We start from the raw sequence: 19,159 nt of genomic DNA on the forward strand, positions 1-19,159 counted from the left end.
TCAGATTTTAGGTCAATTTTGCTAAATAGTTCACAATTCTAATATAAAACATGCTGTAAAAATAGAACTTTGAATTTTGGAGGTTTGATGATTTGAACTTCTATGGTGCCCAAAACAGTTATGCTTACAAATATGTATACTTCTTGCTTTTTCAGGGAGAATTAGTCATTGATTTTATTATGTATTTATTAAACAAATTTATATAGCCACCCAACTTACACGTAAGTGGCTTACAACATTAAAATACCCATCCTATCATACTAGTGCCTACAATAGGAATTCATCACATCCCAGATACATGTTTCATAAGAGTTAAAATATCATTTGGATATGATTCATCCACTATCTATTTATCTATTAATAGTTAATTCTATTTAAATTCACATTTTGATCAAAAGTAGATTACTGCAAATTTGTTATCTGGTGTGCTTGTTATATTAATTACTGAAGCATTAACACCATTAAGCAAAGTGTTCTATACCAGTATTAAGATTTGCAGCACAATTCAAGTTTGAATTCCCATTCTGATAGGAATTCAAGATAGTTTTGCTAGCCTTTATTCCGATTTGATAGTACATCTCAAAATTTCCTGAGATATTGTAGGTAGTTCTGAGTTGTTATAAAGTCAAACTTACTTATATATTCAATTATATGTATTTGTTCAATTTATATCCATCTCCAAGAAGTGATTCTGGGTGACTAACAACATTTTTAAAAAAAGCAAAATGAAAACAGAAGCTACAAAATAAATAGACAACTGGCAGCTGAGATTTTTTTTCTTAAAAAAATATCAATACAGATATAATACAAACATTTCAACAAATCTAATTTATAGACTCCAACCCTAAATCCAGGAACACAGAACCTTGCAAAAGGAAAACATATAATAAGTATAATAGAAATTTCTCTGTTTATCCTGGTTGCTTTTATTATGACCAGAAGTAAAACCTTAATATGATTCCAAAGAATCTTTTAAATAGTTCATCATGCAGACTTTTTAGGCATGTTCTCTGAGGTTTGCTGCTTCTGAGAATATATTTGATTTAAAATTAAATAAAATTGTTTGGTAAATCAAAGACATACATAATGTATAAGCGTTATATATTTACATATAAAACAACAGTAGCATTAAAGGATTTTATCATGATTTAGCTTTGATTGTAGAAAGGTGCCCTGGAATGTTCTAGAAATGAATATATCGTAGCTGTTTGCAACTATTTAGACTGCTGCAGAGACCAGCAACCTGGTCCTAGGAAAAGATGCAGTTGCTCAAGTTGTGCACAAGTGTGTTCAAAGCCCCTTTCCAGATTTTTCTGAATCACAGTATAGCCCTAATAATTTCTATTAATCTCATGTTTATATTTTCAATGTAACTAATAATAAAATTCCACTTGTTCAACATGAAATAAAGCTTTACATATTGTGTTATACTTCTATTTAAGGATTCAAACATTTTTGGAATGCCACAAAATATTTAGCATTTTAATAGTAAAATATTAACAATCACCAGAGACTAGGAAAAATGTTCAGTATACAAAAATGAAGAATGTTAGTTTTTCAGTGGATTGTCAAATTGTATTTAAATAACTAAATATTTTGCAGTTGAATTACATAGCTTCATGTATATTTATAACATGAAGAACATTGGCTTAAATTTTGATTAAAATTAAGAAGGCTACCTGCATCTTAGCATATTTCATTAATTTAAATGGAAAATATGTGCTACCAGCTTTTTTGCAAGGGGAATGATTGTTTGAAGTGCTATTAAAACATTAAAGTTTATTTCTTTTCTAAATGAAGTGAAAGCGCAATAATTAATCACAGTGGCTAAAATAGAAATTCTAGCACTTTTGATGAATTTTGAATCAGTTATTAGTTTTACTTTCGTTTCTTCTACAAATATTATAGGATTGTGGACCAAATAGTTGCCAGTGACCAGATACATAAATGGATAACATTCTTGCAATCACACCTGCATATAATTATTTAAGAAATTTTATATCACCTAATCAAATAATGTAGATATATTGGGTAAGACTGAAAAGTAAACTAATAGTTTGACCTACAATCTAATTAAAAATGTTCATGAGCCAAAGTTAGCTTAGTCATATTAATATCAATATGATGTAATTAAAATATTCAACTATTCAAATATTCTTGGCCTTTGATTAAGTTACCTCAGCTTGTGTTATCTTAAAATAACATTTATGTTTTATACTCACTACGAATCAAGGACCTAGCTCTGTATTCAGCAGTACCATTTTATGCCACTTTTATGAAGGCTGGATTTGAATGCAGAATATAACTACAGAGAATTTTTTGCTGACTACAATGTGACTAATTTTAAAGAAATCATATATGATTTTCGTTGTTACTTGGCTTTTATGGGAGCCATTCACCAAAAACAGTTTAAGCAACAAATACATTCTCTTGTGTATAAAGATCTCATACTGATATATGATTTATCTTAATTTGAATTTATACCAGGTGCTTTAAGTAATTGATGTTTATATTCTTCTCCTTCACTGCTCCTTTTTTCTTTTATAGAATAAATCTATCTTATCCCCAGAAACTGAGTTCAATTTGAAGATGTCTTTATTTTTGAATTAGAGAAATCCCTGCCCCAAATATTTTGTAATCTAAAACTTGGTCATGTGGAGAGAAAAAAAGTGATAGGCATTGAATGGGGAGTCTAAAACAACAAGATAATGAAAAAAAGATAAATATTTATTCTTTTTATAGACACATGGTTTTATTACAAATCGATGCATACAAATTGATAGTTATGGTTGCTGTATGATCCAGGCAAATTATAGAACTTGATCTGCTTAGCTTGCGCAATGGACTTTGTTCCAGACATGTTATCTGGACCCTCCTCCTCCTCCTTCTCCTCCTCCTCCTCCTCCTCCTCATTTTGGTTTCTCACATGATCAGCCAGATGTTCAGACTGATTTTGGGCATTTTTGTCCATCTATTGATTTTGTCCCAAGGATTTGGGATAGGCAGATGTGAATGTTTGATGGGTGTTAAAGATATTGTTGGAGGATGGTTTTTGGAGTAAAGCTGCCTTTTACAATTGACTGGTGGTGATTTTGTCACTGCCGATGTTGTTCGAGTGTGGCTTCAGTTGTTTTGGAGTTGCACCCACGACCCCTATTACTATTGGTACTACCTCTGCTTTCTTTCGCTGCAATTGCTCTATTTTTATTTGCAGGACTTGTATCTTGTTATATTCCCCAGTTCTTTCTCTTCTCTTCTGCTGTCTCCAGATACTGCCACATACACTATTCAGACGTTTTTGGGGGGCCTTTCTTATTATTTTTCTTAATGAGTATTTACTAAACTTAAATTCCATCTCACCTAGAGGAAATTCGAGAGGTGACTCTGGCAGCTTACAATCAATTAAAAACAATAAGATAAAATATTTAAAACATTAAAACAATAAATATTAATACTAAACTTGAGTTAAAATTAATAAAGATGGGAGGAAAGGGAGCAAGAATGACACAGAGGAAAGGTAGAGTGTTATCTTAGACCATTAATCACCTCTACGATGATGCAACCTCATCAGCACCCCAGACCAGTTGGCAGATCCAGGTCTTTGGTTCCTTTTGGAAGGCCAAAAGCTGTGAATCTTACCTCAGGGGCATGATGTTTTCAGAGGGTGGGAGTCACAGCAGAAAAACTTTTCTTGGACCCTGCCCACCAAAATTCCTTGACTCATGGAATCTGCAGTATGACCTGTCTGCTAGCACAGGTGGGGCCGGCCAGTTGCACGGGGGGAGACGGCACCTCAGATAACCTGGACCCATGCCATGAAAGACTTTAAAGATAAGAACCAACACCTTGAATTGGATTGGGAAGCAAACTGGCAACCAGTGTAATATCAGCCACCCTAGGGGACCCAAGAACTGTCTGCATGGCTTCATTTTGCATCAGTTGTAGCTTCCAAATATTCTTCAAGGGTAGCCCCTTGTACAGTGCCTTGCTATAGTCCAAGGATGAGATGATCAAGATTTGTGTAACTGAACGCAACTCAGGAAAGAAGCAATTGGTACCCCAGATGAATTGGCACAAAAGCTGTCCTGGCCATGACTGCCACCTGCTCTTTGAGCAGGAGTACAAGTCCAGGTTGAGTACCAGGTCTGTTGAGTACCAGTGCAATCCCATCCAGAACTAGGTGCAAGGAACAAATGACATCACATGCATGTTTGCAAATTATATAGTATCAATACTGTAAACAGTTGAATTATATATCTCTAAATATCAGAGTCTGGGAACCAGGTATATGAGAAGTACTGCTGATGAAATATCTAAGAGAGGAAAGTGATTTTCTCCAATTATTTTTCTGTAATGCTTTCCTTCTCACACATCTGCTTCAAAGTAATGTGGGATCAGTCAGAACAACAAGGAAAGGATTCTTCAGGGTCAGATGTGGGAGGAAAAGAATTTCTGTAACTCATAGGAACATTTAGAGACTCCAGGGGATCTCTAATTAAAGACAACTTTGTTCATGACTAGCTAATCTTAATATTGATTTCATACAGCTTTAGAGCCTTTACTATTCTTTACTATTATTTGTTCTGTTTTTGCCCTTCTCTGGGCATAGATGTGTAGACTGACATGAAGGTAGCAAGAGAGTGGGGAGAGGCAAACCAGTGACTTATACAAAATCACAGAGCTTCACTTCTTGTTATAGAGGCTTATTCATCCAGTCACTTTTCACTCTGTGTGAGTTCACTTTATGTACCTTTATGAACATTCACAGAAAATTGTCCATATATCAATTTCCCCACCAAAACTGAATATCCATAAGGTCTTTTAGTGGCAGCACTAAATCATAAGAATTGAAGAACTAGATGGTTTGAAATTAAGATGGTGTCCAAATATGCTTGTGAATGTGTGACATTCTGTAAAAAGCTGTGCATTGGTAAAATCTTATTAAAGAAATTTAATAATGAAGGGTCCTTGGTGCTCCGTGAGCTTGGTAGCTTTCTTGCAGTTGTCTCATTACTAAATTAGGTAACATCATCAGTATTGATGACACACTGATGATATAATGGAATGTCTTCAAGAAAACAACCAAACTCAACAAGAAAACCACTCAAATATTCCTTATCTAAACTTAGCATTATTATAAAGTTCTATTTTTGTAGGTTTTTTAAAGACTTACTTATTATGGCATTGTTCTATATTATCTTTATTACAGGCTAAGAAAAGATGGAGGGATTTTAACATGTTGAATCATGACTTAGTTTATGACTAAGACCTTTTAACCATGAATTCACCATCCATGAGCCTTTTCAAGAATAACATGGTTGTGCTTGGCAAACAATTACTGCATAACTCTAAATGTAAAACTTGCTTCTAGATTTTGTTTTAAATACATAGCCTTGAACTATATATTTGGGAAAACGTGGGTCCTCTGTTAAACAAGGACATAATCAGTGTTGTTCATAGATTGGCAAATTGTGCAAACTTGGAAAAGTAGATAGTTTGTCATAATAATTTTTCAGTTACTTTATTAAAATTATATCATCATGATCTTCATAATCATAATCATAACCATCATCATCTCATTATCCCATCATCCACTTCAGGTTGAAGGTTTAGACATGCTGTACTGTACTGTTTCCAGTTGAGTTTCATGATCAGCCCAACATTTCATTGGCTGTTTTCTGGATTGTATATAAAATGGGTATTATTTTCTTGAATATTCTAAGTCTGAAAAACTAACAAATGAGAATAAATTAAACCGGAGCACATAAATATTATATGTTTCAATGTGTAGAATAGTATAGTATAGAACAGAATGCATAGAATTATGTCAGTTAACAGAATGTTAGTTGAGTGAAGACTTTATTCATTTAAGATATTGGATTTGTATCCTGGCTATCTATTTATTTAAACACTTGAGGCAGCTTATAAAAGCTGCAACATTAGAGTCAATAAAATTACAATCAATTAGCAGGTAGGTTGGTGAAAGTGGTGGTAAAATGCACCTCTCTAAATTGATACCTGCATAATGGAAAGGGCACTTTTCTAATATGGGAAGTTCTGGCAGCTATGGAAACTTCTTCAGGCCTTCTTCTGATCTAGATAACTGGGTAAGTTCATATCCAGGAAGGCAGCAGTTCAGGTAGAAAAGATTAGACAGACAGACAGACAGACAGATTAATAGAATTGGAAGGGTCTAGTCCACCACCCCATGCCCAAGCAGGAGACTATACCATTTCTACTGTGTAGACTCTACACAGATAGCACCCAGTCTCTTCTTGAAAGCGTCCAGTGATGAAGCTCCCACAATTTCTGAAGGCAGGCTGTTCCATTGGTTGGAAATTAATATAACAGTTTGTTCTTATTGAAATCAATGACAAGCAAAACCATTTATGTATACTTAGATCTCTTGTTTTAGCTCTTCTTACTACATCCACTTACTCTGTAGATGTCCTATAGCAGATGTCCTGATTTATTCCATAGTAGTATTTTTCTGATCCAAATATACATAAACCAATAATTTTAAAAATGTATATTTATTGTTGTGAATGTGTCAATAAGTCAAGTTATATCCCTTGTTTGTGCTGGTGTACATAAATTTATTCAATGTAGGAATAGTCTAAGCTTAAATAAATCACAGAAAAATATTTATCTGAAATATTGTTAATGTTTGGGGTAGTTTTGTGATCAGCCAATGGGACCAGAAGGAAGGAAATCAAAACCAGGTACCTGATTAATGATAACAAGGCAATATCTATCAGGTTGCTCCAAATCTGCAAACTCACAATTGTGTTAGTGTTGCACACATGTACAAAAGAGGCTGCGCTTGTTGTACCTGTCATCTTGCAGATTTTGACCCCCTCTTCATGGATGGCCCTGCTTCCTTTGTCATAATTTTAGATTAATAAATCTAATTCAATAATTTCAGTTGCCTTAGTCTTAATAAAATTAATCATAATTAAGTCCCATGAAGCCAATGACATGGTAATTATTGGTGGTAATAATAATTAGTTGAAATCTGATTAATACCTACAGGATTTAAATGCAGTTTTCTTTCTTTGGATCAAAGGATTTGCAGGAATGGAGGTGTTGGTTGTTGGAATCAAACTATTGTTTATGCTGTATTTGATGTTGGTCCACTTACTAAGTTGTCACTCTTTCAGTTCCTCTTGAAGGGGTAATAATATGTACATTATTCTGACTGTCTAAGCTTTTCTGAATGTTGCCATCCTTCTGAGAATGTGTTCAATACAAGATTCATTTTGTGAATATCATCTCCTTTTTTTAAAACTCTCTTTCAGCAAAATTTTCAGATGTTCACTATAATGCTCTCTGGGATATACCACAGTAACGAACTGGACTAATATGCTTGGACATTCATCATTGTTAATTATGTTGCATAAATAATTTGTTCTCTGTTGTTATTTATATAATTGTAAGTAGGAATTTGTCTATTATGCAGGATTATTCGGACAAAGGTGCAGCAGCCACCTAACCAGCAAGTCCCAGCCTCAAGTCATAGCATAGGTAACGGAAATTTTTGTGTGTGTGTCTGTGTGTGTCTGTGTCTGTGTGTGTGTATTCATTCTAAGGAACTTTTAATCACTCTTATGGCCAGAAAATTCTGCATAAAACAGTTCAGCACACGTACTAATGCACCTTCTTTATCATTCTCCAAGGGTTGAACATGGTAAATGAATTTTATAAATACTGCTAAAAGGTTTTGAATTTTACTGATTATTATGATAAATAGCTTTCACCATGAGACAGAAAATTGAAATCTAAACCAAAAAAAAAAAATCATCCTACTAATGGGGGTCTATAGAATGTCAGATAATTAAAGTAATAAATCAAGAAAAGGATAGTTCTTCATAACATTTTCTGCACCATTAGTCAGTAAGTAGTTTTGAATGTGTTTTTTTCTTCTATCAACCAAGCCTTCCATAATTCTTTGTGCACTTGCAATTTTCAGTGAAGAGGTAGCAAAACTTTGAAAACTTTATTTCTCTCTCTCTCTACCTAATTCAGATGCATACCATCAAATGCTAGTCATTGAAAAGTAATAGACTTTATAGGGTTTTTTCTGGCAGAGTCCCTGACACAGAAATAGAACTGCTTAAAATAAACTCAGCTAATTTGAAGTCACTTATATAATATATTCAAGCCAATATCCTCTTGCTGAACCAAAGAAGAGGAATCAACATACTTCAACTGAACTGAACATTTTAAAAAACAGATTAACATAGATACTTTGATTTTATTATCTTTACAAGAAAAAAAATCCCTCTGTAAAACTTTTGAGAGAAATGATTTTCAGTAAATTTTATTTGGATTAAAAACAAGTTTATTAAGTTGCAGTCATTGTTTTAAATATAAACAGTTTTAAAACAGAATAAAGGGAAATGCACTCCAGAATAATCTCACTGATTTCACTTGAGACTGAATGGATTTAATTCCAGTTATTTCAGCTCAAGATGCAGATGGGTCCATAGAGAAGAAATCTTTAATCTGTATCTATTAATTTGTAGTTGTCCCTCTCACTTCTTTTCAATTTTAGGATCTTTAGTGAATATCATATATTGCACTATTGCAGTGATAGCCCATTCATGCCCTTCAGGTTTCATCTGATCCTGTTGGTTAAGTGTGTTTGGGGGCTGGAATAAGTAGTGCCCAACAGGTGAGGGTATGAATGTGAGCTAAATTGCTGGTTATGGAGTTTATTAGACATATTGTTTTTGTTTGGATGTTTCTTTCAGCTGCCTAAAAGTCACATTGTTCAGGTTAGATAGCCATGCAAATAAGAAATATTTAAAAATTAAATAAATGTGTACTTCCCCACTCCATGGCTTCAGCAGAAAGCATTCTAACCCACCTGATATGTCCTTTCTACCTCCTTTGCTGCACCTCTAAGTCTTCTCTAGAAGGGAAGCTACTGAATGTTATAGGTGATGCTTTTTGTGAATATATTGAGAGGGGAATGAAGCAAGCAGAGAAATCACTTATCCAAGGTTCCTGATTTTGAATCATGTTTGACTTCTGAATTTGTGAAGTCTAATTACATAGAATACATATAACTTCTTAAATAAATTAAATTGGATCTTTATTAGCCATAAAACCAACAATGGATGGCACTGATATGCACTCTGCATACTTAATTCCAATTTCAATGTGTATTTTGCTCCAAGAGTTCTAATGAAATCAAATTAACTCAGTACTGAATCAGGCGAGTTGTATCATTTGGCAGACTGAGATGTCTACTCCAGCAGGAAAGATTTTGGATATTATTGAAGGACAAAAGAATGTTAGTTATTTATGTGTTTTGCTTTTGTTAGAAATGCCATTTGCAGACCAAGAGATTCTGTTATTCACAAGACCCAAAGCATTAATTTACTTTATTCTAAACATAAAATGCAAATGCAGCAACAATTGTTATTTACAACCCTCTTTCTCTTTAGACTGCAAGTGTCCTAGAAGTGGTTTCCTTTGGTCTGTGTTATTCAACATCTAAATTCAAAATTAAGTTTAAATCCCTTGTTATTCTGTTTTATTGTGTGGCCCCAAGCCCTAACTGCACTCCTTTTCAGACTAATTTATTGAGAGACTTTGTATACACTATCCTGGAAAAGAATTCAATTATAATTATCATTTTTTGTGAGCTAGAAGAGATAATAAGTTAAAAGTGATCTGAAAATCTATAACTTGGATTCATAATTTTACTTAGCCATAACCTCATGATCTGCTTTTAGGCAACAATTTCCCACCTTAACATGGATATATTAACACTATTCTAAGTTAGAAGGTGGTTGTATGATATGATATATGATATGATGCATAGGAAGTATTTTGAACCTTTATAAACTAACTACTACATCATAAATGGTCCAAAATACTAAACTAAGTTTTCCACCATTTGATCCAAGGCCTTCTTTCTCTATTTGATATCATCCAGAAGCAAAATTCCAGAATTTGTAGTCGTTGATAAATTGAATACTTTTGCAGTGCACACATTTATTTACAGTAGGGTTTTTTTTTTGTCACAATATCTAGAGCTGATAGCTGAAATTAGACTGGAAACTGACATTCTAGTGACTGCAAACAGCCTCTTTCCCTCTTCCCTTCCCAAAGAGATGATTGTAAGATATTGAAGCATGCTTACTTTTTATGTTGGTTTGCCTATTGATTCATTTGTTTCTAATTACAGCCTCCACAGGGTCTGTGACGCAGGTGTCTTCGGTAAGCACAGACTCAGCTGGCTCCTCCTACTCGATTAGTGGAATTCTGGGAATTACTTCTCCCAGTGCTGAAAGCAACAAACGCAAAAGAGAGGAAGGTAAAAAAAAAATCACATTCTTATGGTCTATGAAAGTGCATGTTCTAGTCTTTATTGCTCTATTTGATATTTAATTCCCAGATATTTAATACCCAGTATTCACAAGGTAGAGACATGGCATTTTGTGGGTGAGTTAATTTTAATGGATTTTCTTAAAAAACAAACAAACAAGAATGTCTCTGTGTAGACAAAATAATTCATTGGAAAGTTATGAATCAGCATATCCAGATGATTGAACAAGAATAAATCTTTTGAATTATTATTTTATTGTATCAATTTTGAGAATATTATTTTATTCTATTCTGACATCCGTGACTGCTAAAATTTCAAACAAGAGTAGGGTGGAAGAAAGATGAGATTCTAATACTGCCCCCAAATTACAATGTTGGGGGCCATGGACTTTTCAAATAGCAACATTAATTTATGTCCTCATGAAATGACAACATGGTTAAACACCTGTTTCATAATTGTGTTAATATTAGAACTGGGCAGTTTCTCAAATTCTTCTTGCATTATCAGTTTAATTGGGGGAGGGGTTCATGTAAGCATTGTGCTGTTCATTTTTTTATTTTTCAAAATTCAGAGTAATATAAAAATATAATATAAAAAAGTAGTAGAGAAGAAACAATGATTTTTTTTCTGTGTGTGTGGATTTGATTGAATTAGATATGTGAATTATTCAATACAAGTTAATCAATGTTGGCTTCATTCAGAATGTCCTGCCTGAAGCGACCTTTAAAAGACTTTTCCAGAGTATGCTTGTTATACATAAAATTCTCATTAAGCCTTTTATAAAACTAGATCAGTGTGCACTGGTATATAATCTTTAATGAGATTAATTTGTAGTTTGATCAACTGAACTTTGATTAAACTGTGTGAGTCAGTTTTAAAGAAAAAGAACCAATTTTAATCAATGATTCTCTGCATACAAGGAATATTTCTCCATTTTAAAACTACTTTAACTATTATGTCAAAACAACCAGGAGTTTTAAAATTATGAACAATTAGCTTTCTGTCAAGCAATCAGTAGCAGTTTTTATTTATTTAAAATTATTTAGATTTCCTTCAATTATTTAAAATATTCACATGCTTTTAGCCAAATCAAAAGCTTTTATTATGATCATGGAGCAGAAAACTTTTGGCGTCAGTCTCAATACACTAATATGTGTGAAATAGAATATTCTTATTATAACAAAATAAGTAAAAGAAGGGTCTCTCCAATTTTCTACTAATCCAGTAAATTCCTGTAGATGTGAAAGCAATGATACTTATCTATGGTATTAACCTTTTAGTGAGAAGAACAGCAGAGTGGTTGCAATATAAATGTATTTAGATTTCCTTAATGGAGTGCCACCTTCTGCAGTGGAAGTACTTCAGGTGAAAATCTATTCACAAGTGCATCTTCAGGGCTGGGATCCTACCAGTTTGCACCTATTCGCTAGAACCAGTTGTTAACATTCAACCGGAGACTGGTTGTTAGAAGAAATTACTGGCCTAATCCTGTAAGGAAGGCAGGAAGGAAACATTCTGGTGTTGCTTAGAGAAACTGCCTCTCCGTTAATTCTTATTACATTCTTGGCAGGACTAGACTTCCTGTCTCAGGAACTTCGCTGGAGTTTTCCCCCCCTCCTTTGCTGGTACTTTGCTTGTGTGGAGTGACCATTCAAAGTTACAATGGCCCTGAAAAAAGTGACTTATGACCATTGTTCACACTTATGACTGTCACAGCATCCCCACAGTCATGAGAGGCCAGGCGAGGGGATGTGTTCCTCGATGTGAGTGATATTGAGTTGGCCACGCCCAGCCAATATCATGACCACCAAGCCACGTCCACCTAGTCACATGACCACCAAGCCACACCCACCACCTAAGCCATGCCCACAGAACCAGTTGTTAAAAAATTTGAATCCCACCCCTGTGCATCTTCATTCATAAATGACACAGTGAGCATGAATAAGAATTAAATGCTACTGGCAGTAATTATTATTCCAAGGACTTTCAGTCTAAGTAGGTAATCAGTCATCAAGAACTGACCAATCTTAGTCCCTGTGCGAATACATTCTTACCTCAAGTACTCTTGAGGTTACAAACCCCTTTGAATTCTATACTCAGAATTATGTTACATTAATGCTCAGCATTTCTATAGCACTCCACTCCATAACAATACACTTTGCTGAGTGTACTATATACTATGCTAATGTTCTTTGGAGGTATAAGACTGGAGCACTTAGAATTCCTGGGCAGCATTCTGGAACTTCTGAAGACAGAAAACAAATAGCAACTATCTCCTGAATGCTACTGAGTAAATTAATATCTTGAATTGGAATCATAACTTTGATTCATAGCTTACATTCCCATTACACTCTAGATTCTTATCAGTACAAAATTTTACTTAATTAGAAAAAAATATGCACATTTTTCAACTTAGTTCAGTTTGTTTATTCCTGCTGTAGCACAGGAATAACAGATATAGCAGTGATCATTGCATTTCCATTGTCAGCTAAGTATATAGTAGTTTATAGTATAATCAAAGAACAGATCAAAGCATCATTTAGTGAACAAGCATTTACTCCAACATTCATAAACATTCCTCATTAGACATAATTAGATAAAGAAGAGATACCTCTTTCCTTATACCTTCAAGTTTGTCTGGTTTAATATTTCTGTTCAATCTACATTAAAGGACCAATATACTGTAACTGTTATTTCATTTTACAACATTCAATTTTGAGATTGGTCAAATATTTGTTGGTCTATACTTCCTACAGATCATTCTAAGGACTCTGAGGATAACATAAAGAGCTGACAGGCACATTTTCCTCATTTCCTCATCTGAATTGTTTTCTCTATTGCTTTATCTAATATTATATCTTTGGTTTCAGTTTAGTATTTTGCATAAATCAGGTTATTAACATTTATTTATTTATTTATTTTGTTTTATTTATTTTATTTGTCAATTGCTTACAAGATAATAGGTATAAGTAAAAACATAGTTATGAATACATGGATGCATATAAGAAAAAATATATATAAAAGAAACATAATAGATTGTATGATCCCAGTCAATTTAATTTTCCAAGGTACAGTGATTTTCAAATATGGTTAATTGTAACGTGAAAAAACAAATTCCTTGAAAGGGAAAATTTCATTGAAATATTAAACAGGTTGGACTAAATAAACTTTAGTAGCCTTTGCTAAACAGAAAAAAAGCAGTGAAGTCTCCCTTTATTAAGCCTACAATATCTGGGTTTCAAAAAATCCACATGATCAATAGCTGGCAGCAAAGAATTACTTTTCTTTGCTACCACCTAGTGATCATATGGAATTTTGCAGCCCAGATATAGCAGTCCTAAACTCCCCCCCTCAAACTATTTGTCTAGAGCAGTGGTTCTCAACCTTCCTAATGCCGTAACCCTTTAATACAGTTCCTCATGTGTGGTGACCCCCAACCATAAAATTATGGCTCGGTTCCTAAGACCATTGAAAATATGTGTTTTCTTATGGTCTTAGACGACCCCTGTGAAAGGGTTGACTCTTTTGACCCCCAGAAGGGTCGCGACCCACAGGTTGAGAGCCACTGGTCTACAGACTAGTGAGTTATAGGACTTAAACAACCATAATGGCAAGTAGAGTAATGTTGCTAGAGGGGTTCTGGGGAACATCTTTCTGAGCCCTACACAAAGCTCTTCTCCTCTCCATCTACTATTCAGTTCTGGAGGTTTCCTCTGTTAAAGAATAAAAGAAAAATGTAATTCTTTTGTTCCCATTCTGCATAGTCATGGAATGAAATGTTCATTATTTTTTAAAGCACCGATTTCTTTTTTTGTAGAGTTGCAACACTGTCTTTTTTCCTCCTTTCTCTTGAAAAAAACTTTTCAATATTCTTAGAGGCTCTTTTAGAGCTTTTCCTGCAAACTCTTTGCACACTGGGAAATGAAGCATTAGATAGGATTATTTGTAGCTTTATTCCACAATGTAAGATGTTTCTGCAAGAAGTTTCCCATCTCTCTTTTATCCTGTTTGTCTACCAGATTTTTTTTAGAGTTCCTTTTTGTAGGGCTTCAGGAAACCATCATGGTTAACTGGGCACTGGCACTGAACTTTCAGCCTTTCACTAAAAAGCTGGAATCTTTTAAGGTCACTTCCTCACTTCTGGCAGGGACTCTCTGCTGATCTCAGCTTCCTTTGTAAATAGAATAGCAGGTATGGACCAACTTGCAATGAACTCCAGACAGACATAGCAAGTCTGTTCTCTGTATAAATCCTATACTGAAGAACAAAGGATATACAATCGTGATGATGACATAATAAAAGCAGCACAATTGACTTTATTCAAGCGTAGTAACCAGAATGAATAGAAGTATTGGAGAGCAATATGGGAAATATGGGGATAACAGCATGGTTTTATTGGGGACTGAGGGCATGCAATGTAGACCTTAGTCAATGAGAAATGTTTCATTGGGAAACAGAATTTTTATTCTATCTTTATTCATTCAGAGAAACAGTATTATCAAATTAATATTACCCGATTATGGGATATGGAATTGAAAGCTGCTTACAGAATGAGATGAAAGTATATGATAGAAGTAAAACATGTGTGAGAATTAATAGGATGTTTAAGAAATGGTTCAGGATAGATCAGAGAGTAAGACAAAACTCTGTAATGCTCCCTTGGTTGTTCAACATATTTATGAATAAATGTATAAGAAATGCTTATAATGAATTTTTGATGTGCTGGTTGGGGATGTGAATGCATATGTACTTTTCCATGCAGACAATGTGAAACCTAAATGATTTTCAGCAACAATTAGATACAATGTAAAATGTAAAGGGGAAGTTGGATTTGAAAATTAAAGAATCAAAGACCAAGGTAAATATATTTGACAGAGAAATTGAAGTGGACAAATAAAAGTTATATATACCTGGTAAAAAACTAGTCCAAGTAAGTGAATTTGCATACCTTAATAGAACGTCTTTTAAAGATAGGGAAATGATTGGAGAAAGATGGGCATGTGCAGGTAGAAGAATAGTTGGTAATATATAATCTGTTACAAGTATTGAATGTTTGTTAAAAAAAAGCAAAAATGACTGTGTAAAATCATGTTTTGGCCCACTTTGCTCCAGTGAGAGTTGTATATGAGAGGAGAAACAGAAAAGTTGAATGTACAGTAGTACCTTGGTACTCATTGTTAATTGGTTCTGGGATGTGCAATGAATACCAAAAACTGTGAGAACCAAAGAAAGCTTTCCCATAAGGAATAATGCAGTGAATCACAAGGCAGACAACACTGATGAGGTCTAATTTGTGTATTGAGTGCCAAATAAACAACGAGTACTAGGACAAAATTTTTGCATTGCTAATAACATTTGCATTGAATGCATTGAACATCAAATTTGATGAGTTTCAAAGCAGTTGAGTATCATTGTAGTTAAAATGGATTATTTTTGTGGCAAAATGTCAAGAAACAGAAATGAGTTGATGAGAACTAAATATGGATTGAATAAAATGTGAGAGATCAGAACAAAATAAGTATTTTAAGTTCACATGGTCATATAGAAATAAGATTGAGGAATGACTGAAAACAAGCATATATAAAGGAAGAGTTAAGTTGAGAAGTTGACTTAAAAATACCCAGTTCAGGGGAGTTGATCAGATCCTTAGAAAGAAAAAAGAGAGAGGAAGAAGATGAAAAGGCAATCTATGATGTGGTAAACTTTATTGATATGGTGGAACCAAGGATGGTTTGCAAGAACAGGAAGATATAGAGATCTATAAGGTATGATATTGGTGTAAACTAGATTAGGTATAGCTTTTTTTCTTTTACTTGTCTCAAGATTTAATTTCTTTTTTAAAAATTTCTTACTCATTTTTTGTACTTTGCCTAGTGTTGCTTATCTTGAAAGGACCAGCGAGATGGCCCTATTTGTATGTCTGCACACTTCTTAGTTTGTACATATAATTGCAGCTGTTAAACTTTGTTGCTGTTTGCAACTGAATATTTTTAAAAAGATTACCAGTGTATGTAACTCTGTATTTTGTAATGCTCAGAAGGTTAAGATTTGTAATTATTTTTAAAACCTTAAGGCTGTCCAAACTATAATAATAAAATGTTTAGGTTCAAATGATGCTGTTTTTAGAGCTGCATAAGGGACACTGGACAATTAGAAAATAAAAAATAGAGATTAATTCTTCACTTTTTAAAACAAACTTAGAGACTTCTCTGCCATAGGCATAGGATTCTTTTTGACACAATTAACTTATTTACATTTTACTAATTTTCTATAACACGTATTCCCTCCTCTGTTTATTATGCATGTTGAAAAAACAAAAAGAAACGCAAAAATATTTTATTCTACATTTCAAGTGAGGTTTGTTGTTACAGGGGAAAGCGTGAGCAAGTTACTGTTTGGGAAAAAAAAATCTTTTGAAAGTAATTGTAATTGTAGTTGTAAGGCATTTTTTGCAATTTAAGTTTTGAGTATAGAAGAAATGTATTTCTATTTTTGAAAAGTAAATTGTTTTCAAACCATTCATACTAGAACTTTGAAATTAAATTACTCAGTGTTGTTATTTTATATTTTATATTTAAATTAACAATAGTGAAACTAACCAACACCCTAAATGGAGCTCCATATGGAAGTGGTTTCTATTTGTTTTTTTTACAAGATGTTTTTGGAGTTTTCATAAGAATTCCTGTCAATCAAAATACTAACCTTGCTTTGATTTTGGACATCAGCCAAATATAACCGATTTGCTACTCGAAAGGTGTTGTTTTTGCTCCTGTCCGCAAAAGTAAATAAATAAACAAAGACCAGTTGAAGCATTTTTGCACAATATGTGAAATCTGAGACCTTCTAGACAGATGGAAAAATGTAGAATTAATTGTTGTAATCTGTTCTTTACTTCTTCTTTTTGAAGAATGCAGTCCGACATATTAATGTAGTGACTGACCGTAATTGAAGTTTAAATATGTTCCAGAAATAGACAGATGGTAGATATATCCTAGGGATGCATGAATTTCATGGATTACTGGATTACTGAATTACTGGAAGGAAGGCACCAATTCAAGTTGTATAAGTAACATTTTTGGGGCCCCATTGAACAAAATGGAGGTCCTGGTTAGAAACAGAGCATCATGGAGATAATCTGCCAATCACTGTGATCACTAAGCATTGACACCCACTTGAGGGCACATAATCAATCAGCCAGTCAATCAATCAATCAGAATTACAATTTCAGTGATGCTTGGAAATACAAGGTATCAGATTAAATTCCCTATAATCCAGCATTCTTCTAACAGTACAGCTCCAGATCCATTCATAAACAAATAATGGTAATAGCCTCTTCCTGTGTTTGTTGTCAGCACCCTTGGTCAGGTTGACTAAGAGGATTAAAAGATATGGAAAAGCAGTTATAGATCAGAAGAAGGTATAGCAGGAAAATAGGAACCAGTAAACAAATAAAGTAACTTGGCAATGTCTTAAGTACTGAAGCCTAAGTTTAAATTCCATTCATGTATTTATGCTAAATGGACTGAGTCACAGGACTGAGTCCTGTGCACACACTTACACACACTCTCTGATTCAGCGAGTGCAGTCCCTGAATGCAAAAAAGCAAATCGTTAAAGGTTGAGGTGAACCATCAAGTAGATAACTTTATTTCTGAAGTACAGATTTTATTCTTATTACCTGTTTCCTCATGGAACACTAAACCCAAACTTCTGGAAAATGTATGACACCATAAACTAACCAGGTCAGTTGTATTTTCACCGTATATAGTCCATATGGGATGAGTTATTTTTTATTAGTTATTTTTTTTATTCCAATTTTTGTGTGAATGCAATCCTAATAGGTAGATGGTGCCTTCTGACAACTAATGTGCTTCTGTAGTTCAGGATGGGTCATTTTGTACCAATGTGTTATGCACTTGCTAAGTAGGTATCATTTCATATACAGGGATTTTTTTTGCTTATGTGTGAATAGTGCATTTCTGATGGGAAGGACTGGGAAATTGATTGTTGAATACAATCTCTAATAAAAAAATCCAAGGCCCACAATATGCATTTACTTATTCATATACTTGAGCAATAGGCACAGATAATACTTTGGAAGTTGTAGTATTTTGGTTGTTAATGCAATATAGTCTTTTTATGCCTCTATGCAAGAGATAGTACATAGTACAAGTAGATAGTTTATATCTATATCAACTTCTTAACTGCCTCTACGAGAATAGATAGTACATATCCCCCTCCTCTTGAAATACCAAGGCAGGTTTTCTATTATTTTATATCATATCCAATTTTAGCATTGGATATAATTTTTCATTTCTTATCAGGCACTGCTGCTGCGCCCTCTTGTGGCAGGGATGCATTTAGCCCTGGAAACCAGTCAAAAGATACCTCTTTCTTTAAAGATGTCAAGAATGGAATGCTAACCTACTCTGCATCCAATCTGATTGAACTTTAATATAGGTGTTGCTGAGAGGAAAATATTTTTGGGTTTTCACATATTTGTGAGCTGCGTTGTTTGATACTGTTTAAAAATAAGCAATAAACCATTTCATCTACTGTACAGGTAATGATCTAATGGATTTCGAATTGGAGTGTTTCTTTAGTAAAGTAAGGAAATCGGTTTATGAATGGATTTTTAGAAACACATTTTTAATAAACAATATGTTAGCTTGGAATTTGTATGGCTTTTTAAGCCATACACAATTTTGTGGCTCTTGCTAGGTTGGAAAATTCTATTGGGGAGAGAGAAAACCAAGTTTCCAAGATTTTTGATAGTTTATCGACGAAGGTAGGATGAACTTTATCGGAAAGCATTTTTAGT

At 33.8% G+C, this 19,159-nt stretch overlaps 1 protein-coding gene across 1 annotated transcript in view; it reads left to right on the top strand.

The window, feature by feature from the left end:
• PAX5 (paired box 5) overlaps positions 1-19,159 on the top strand; it is a 234,036-nt gene that overhangs the window by 35,004 nt on the left and 179,873 nt on the right. Inside the window, exons 4-5 of the mRNA XM_087926350.1 lie at positions 7,460-7,524; positions 10,199-10,327. Coding sequence (XP_087782476.1) covers positions 7,460-7,524; positions 10,199-10,327 — 194 coding nt within the window. The remainder of the gene's footprint in view (positions 1-7,459; positions 7,525-10,198; positions 10,328-19,159) is intronic.

Source organism: Pseudonaja textilis, chromosome 2 (genome assembly GCF_049901715.1).
Source record: "Pseudonaja textilis isolate UNSWEBS1 chromosome 2, rPseTex1.2, whole genome shotgun sequence".
Lineage (NCBI taxonomy): Eukaryota > Metazoa > Chordata > Lepidosauria > Squamata > Elapidae > Pseudonaja > Pseudonaja textilis.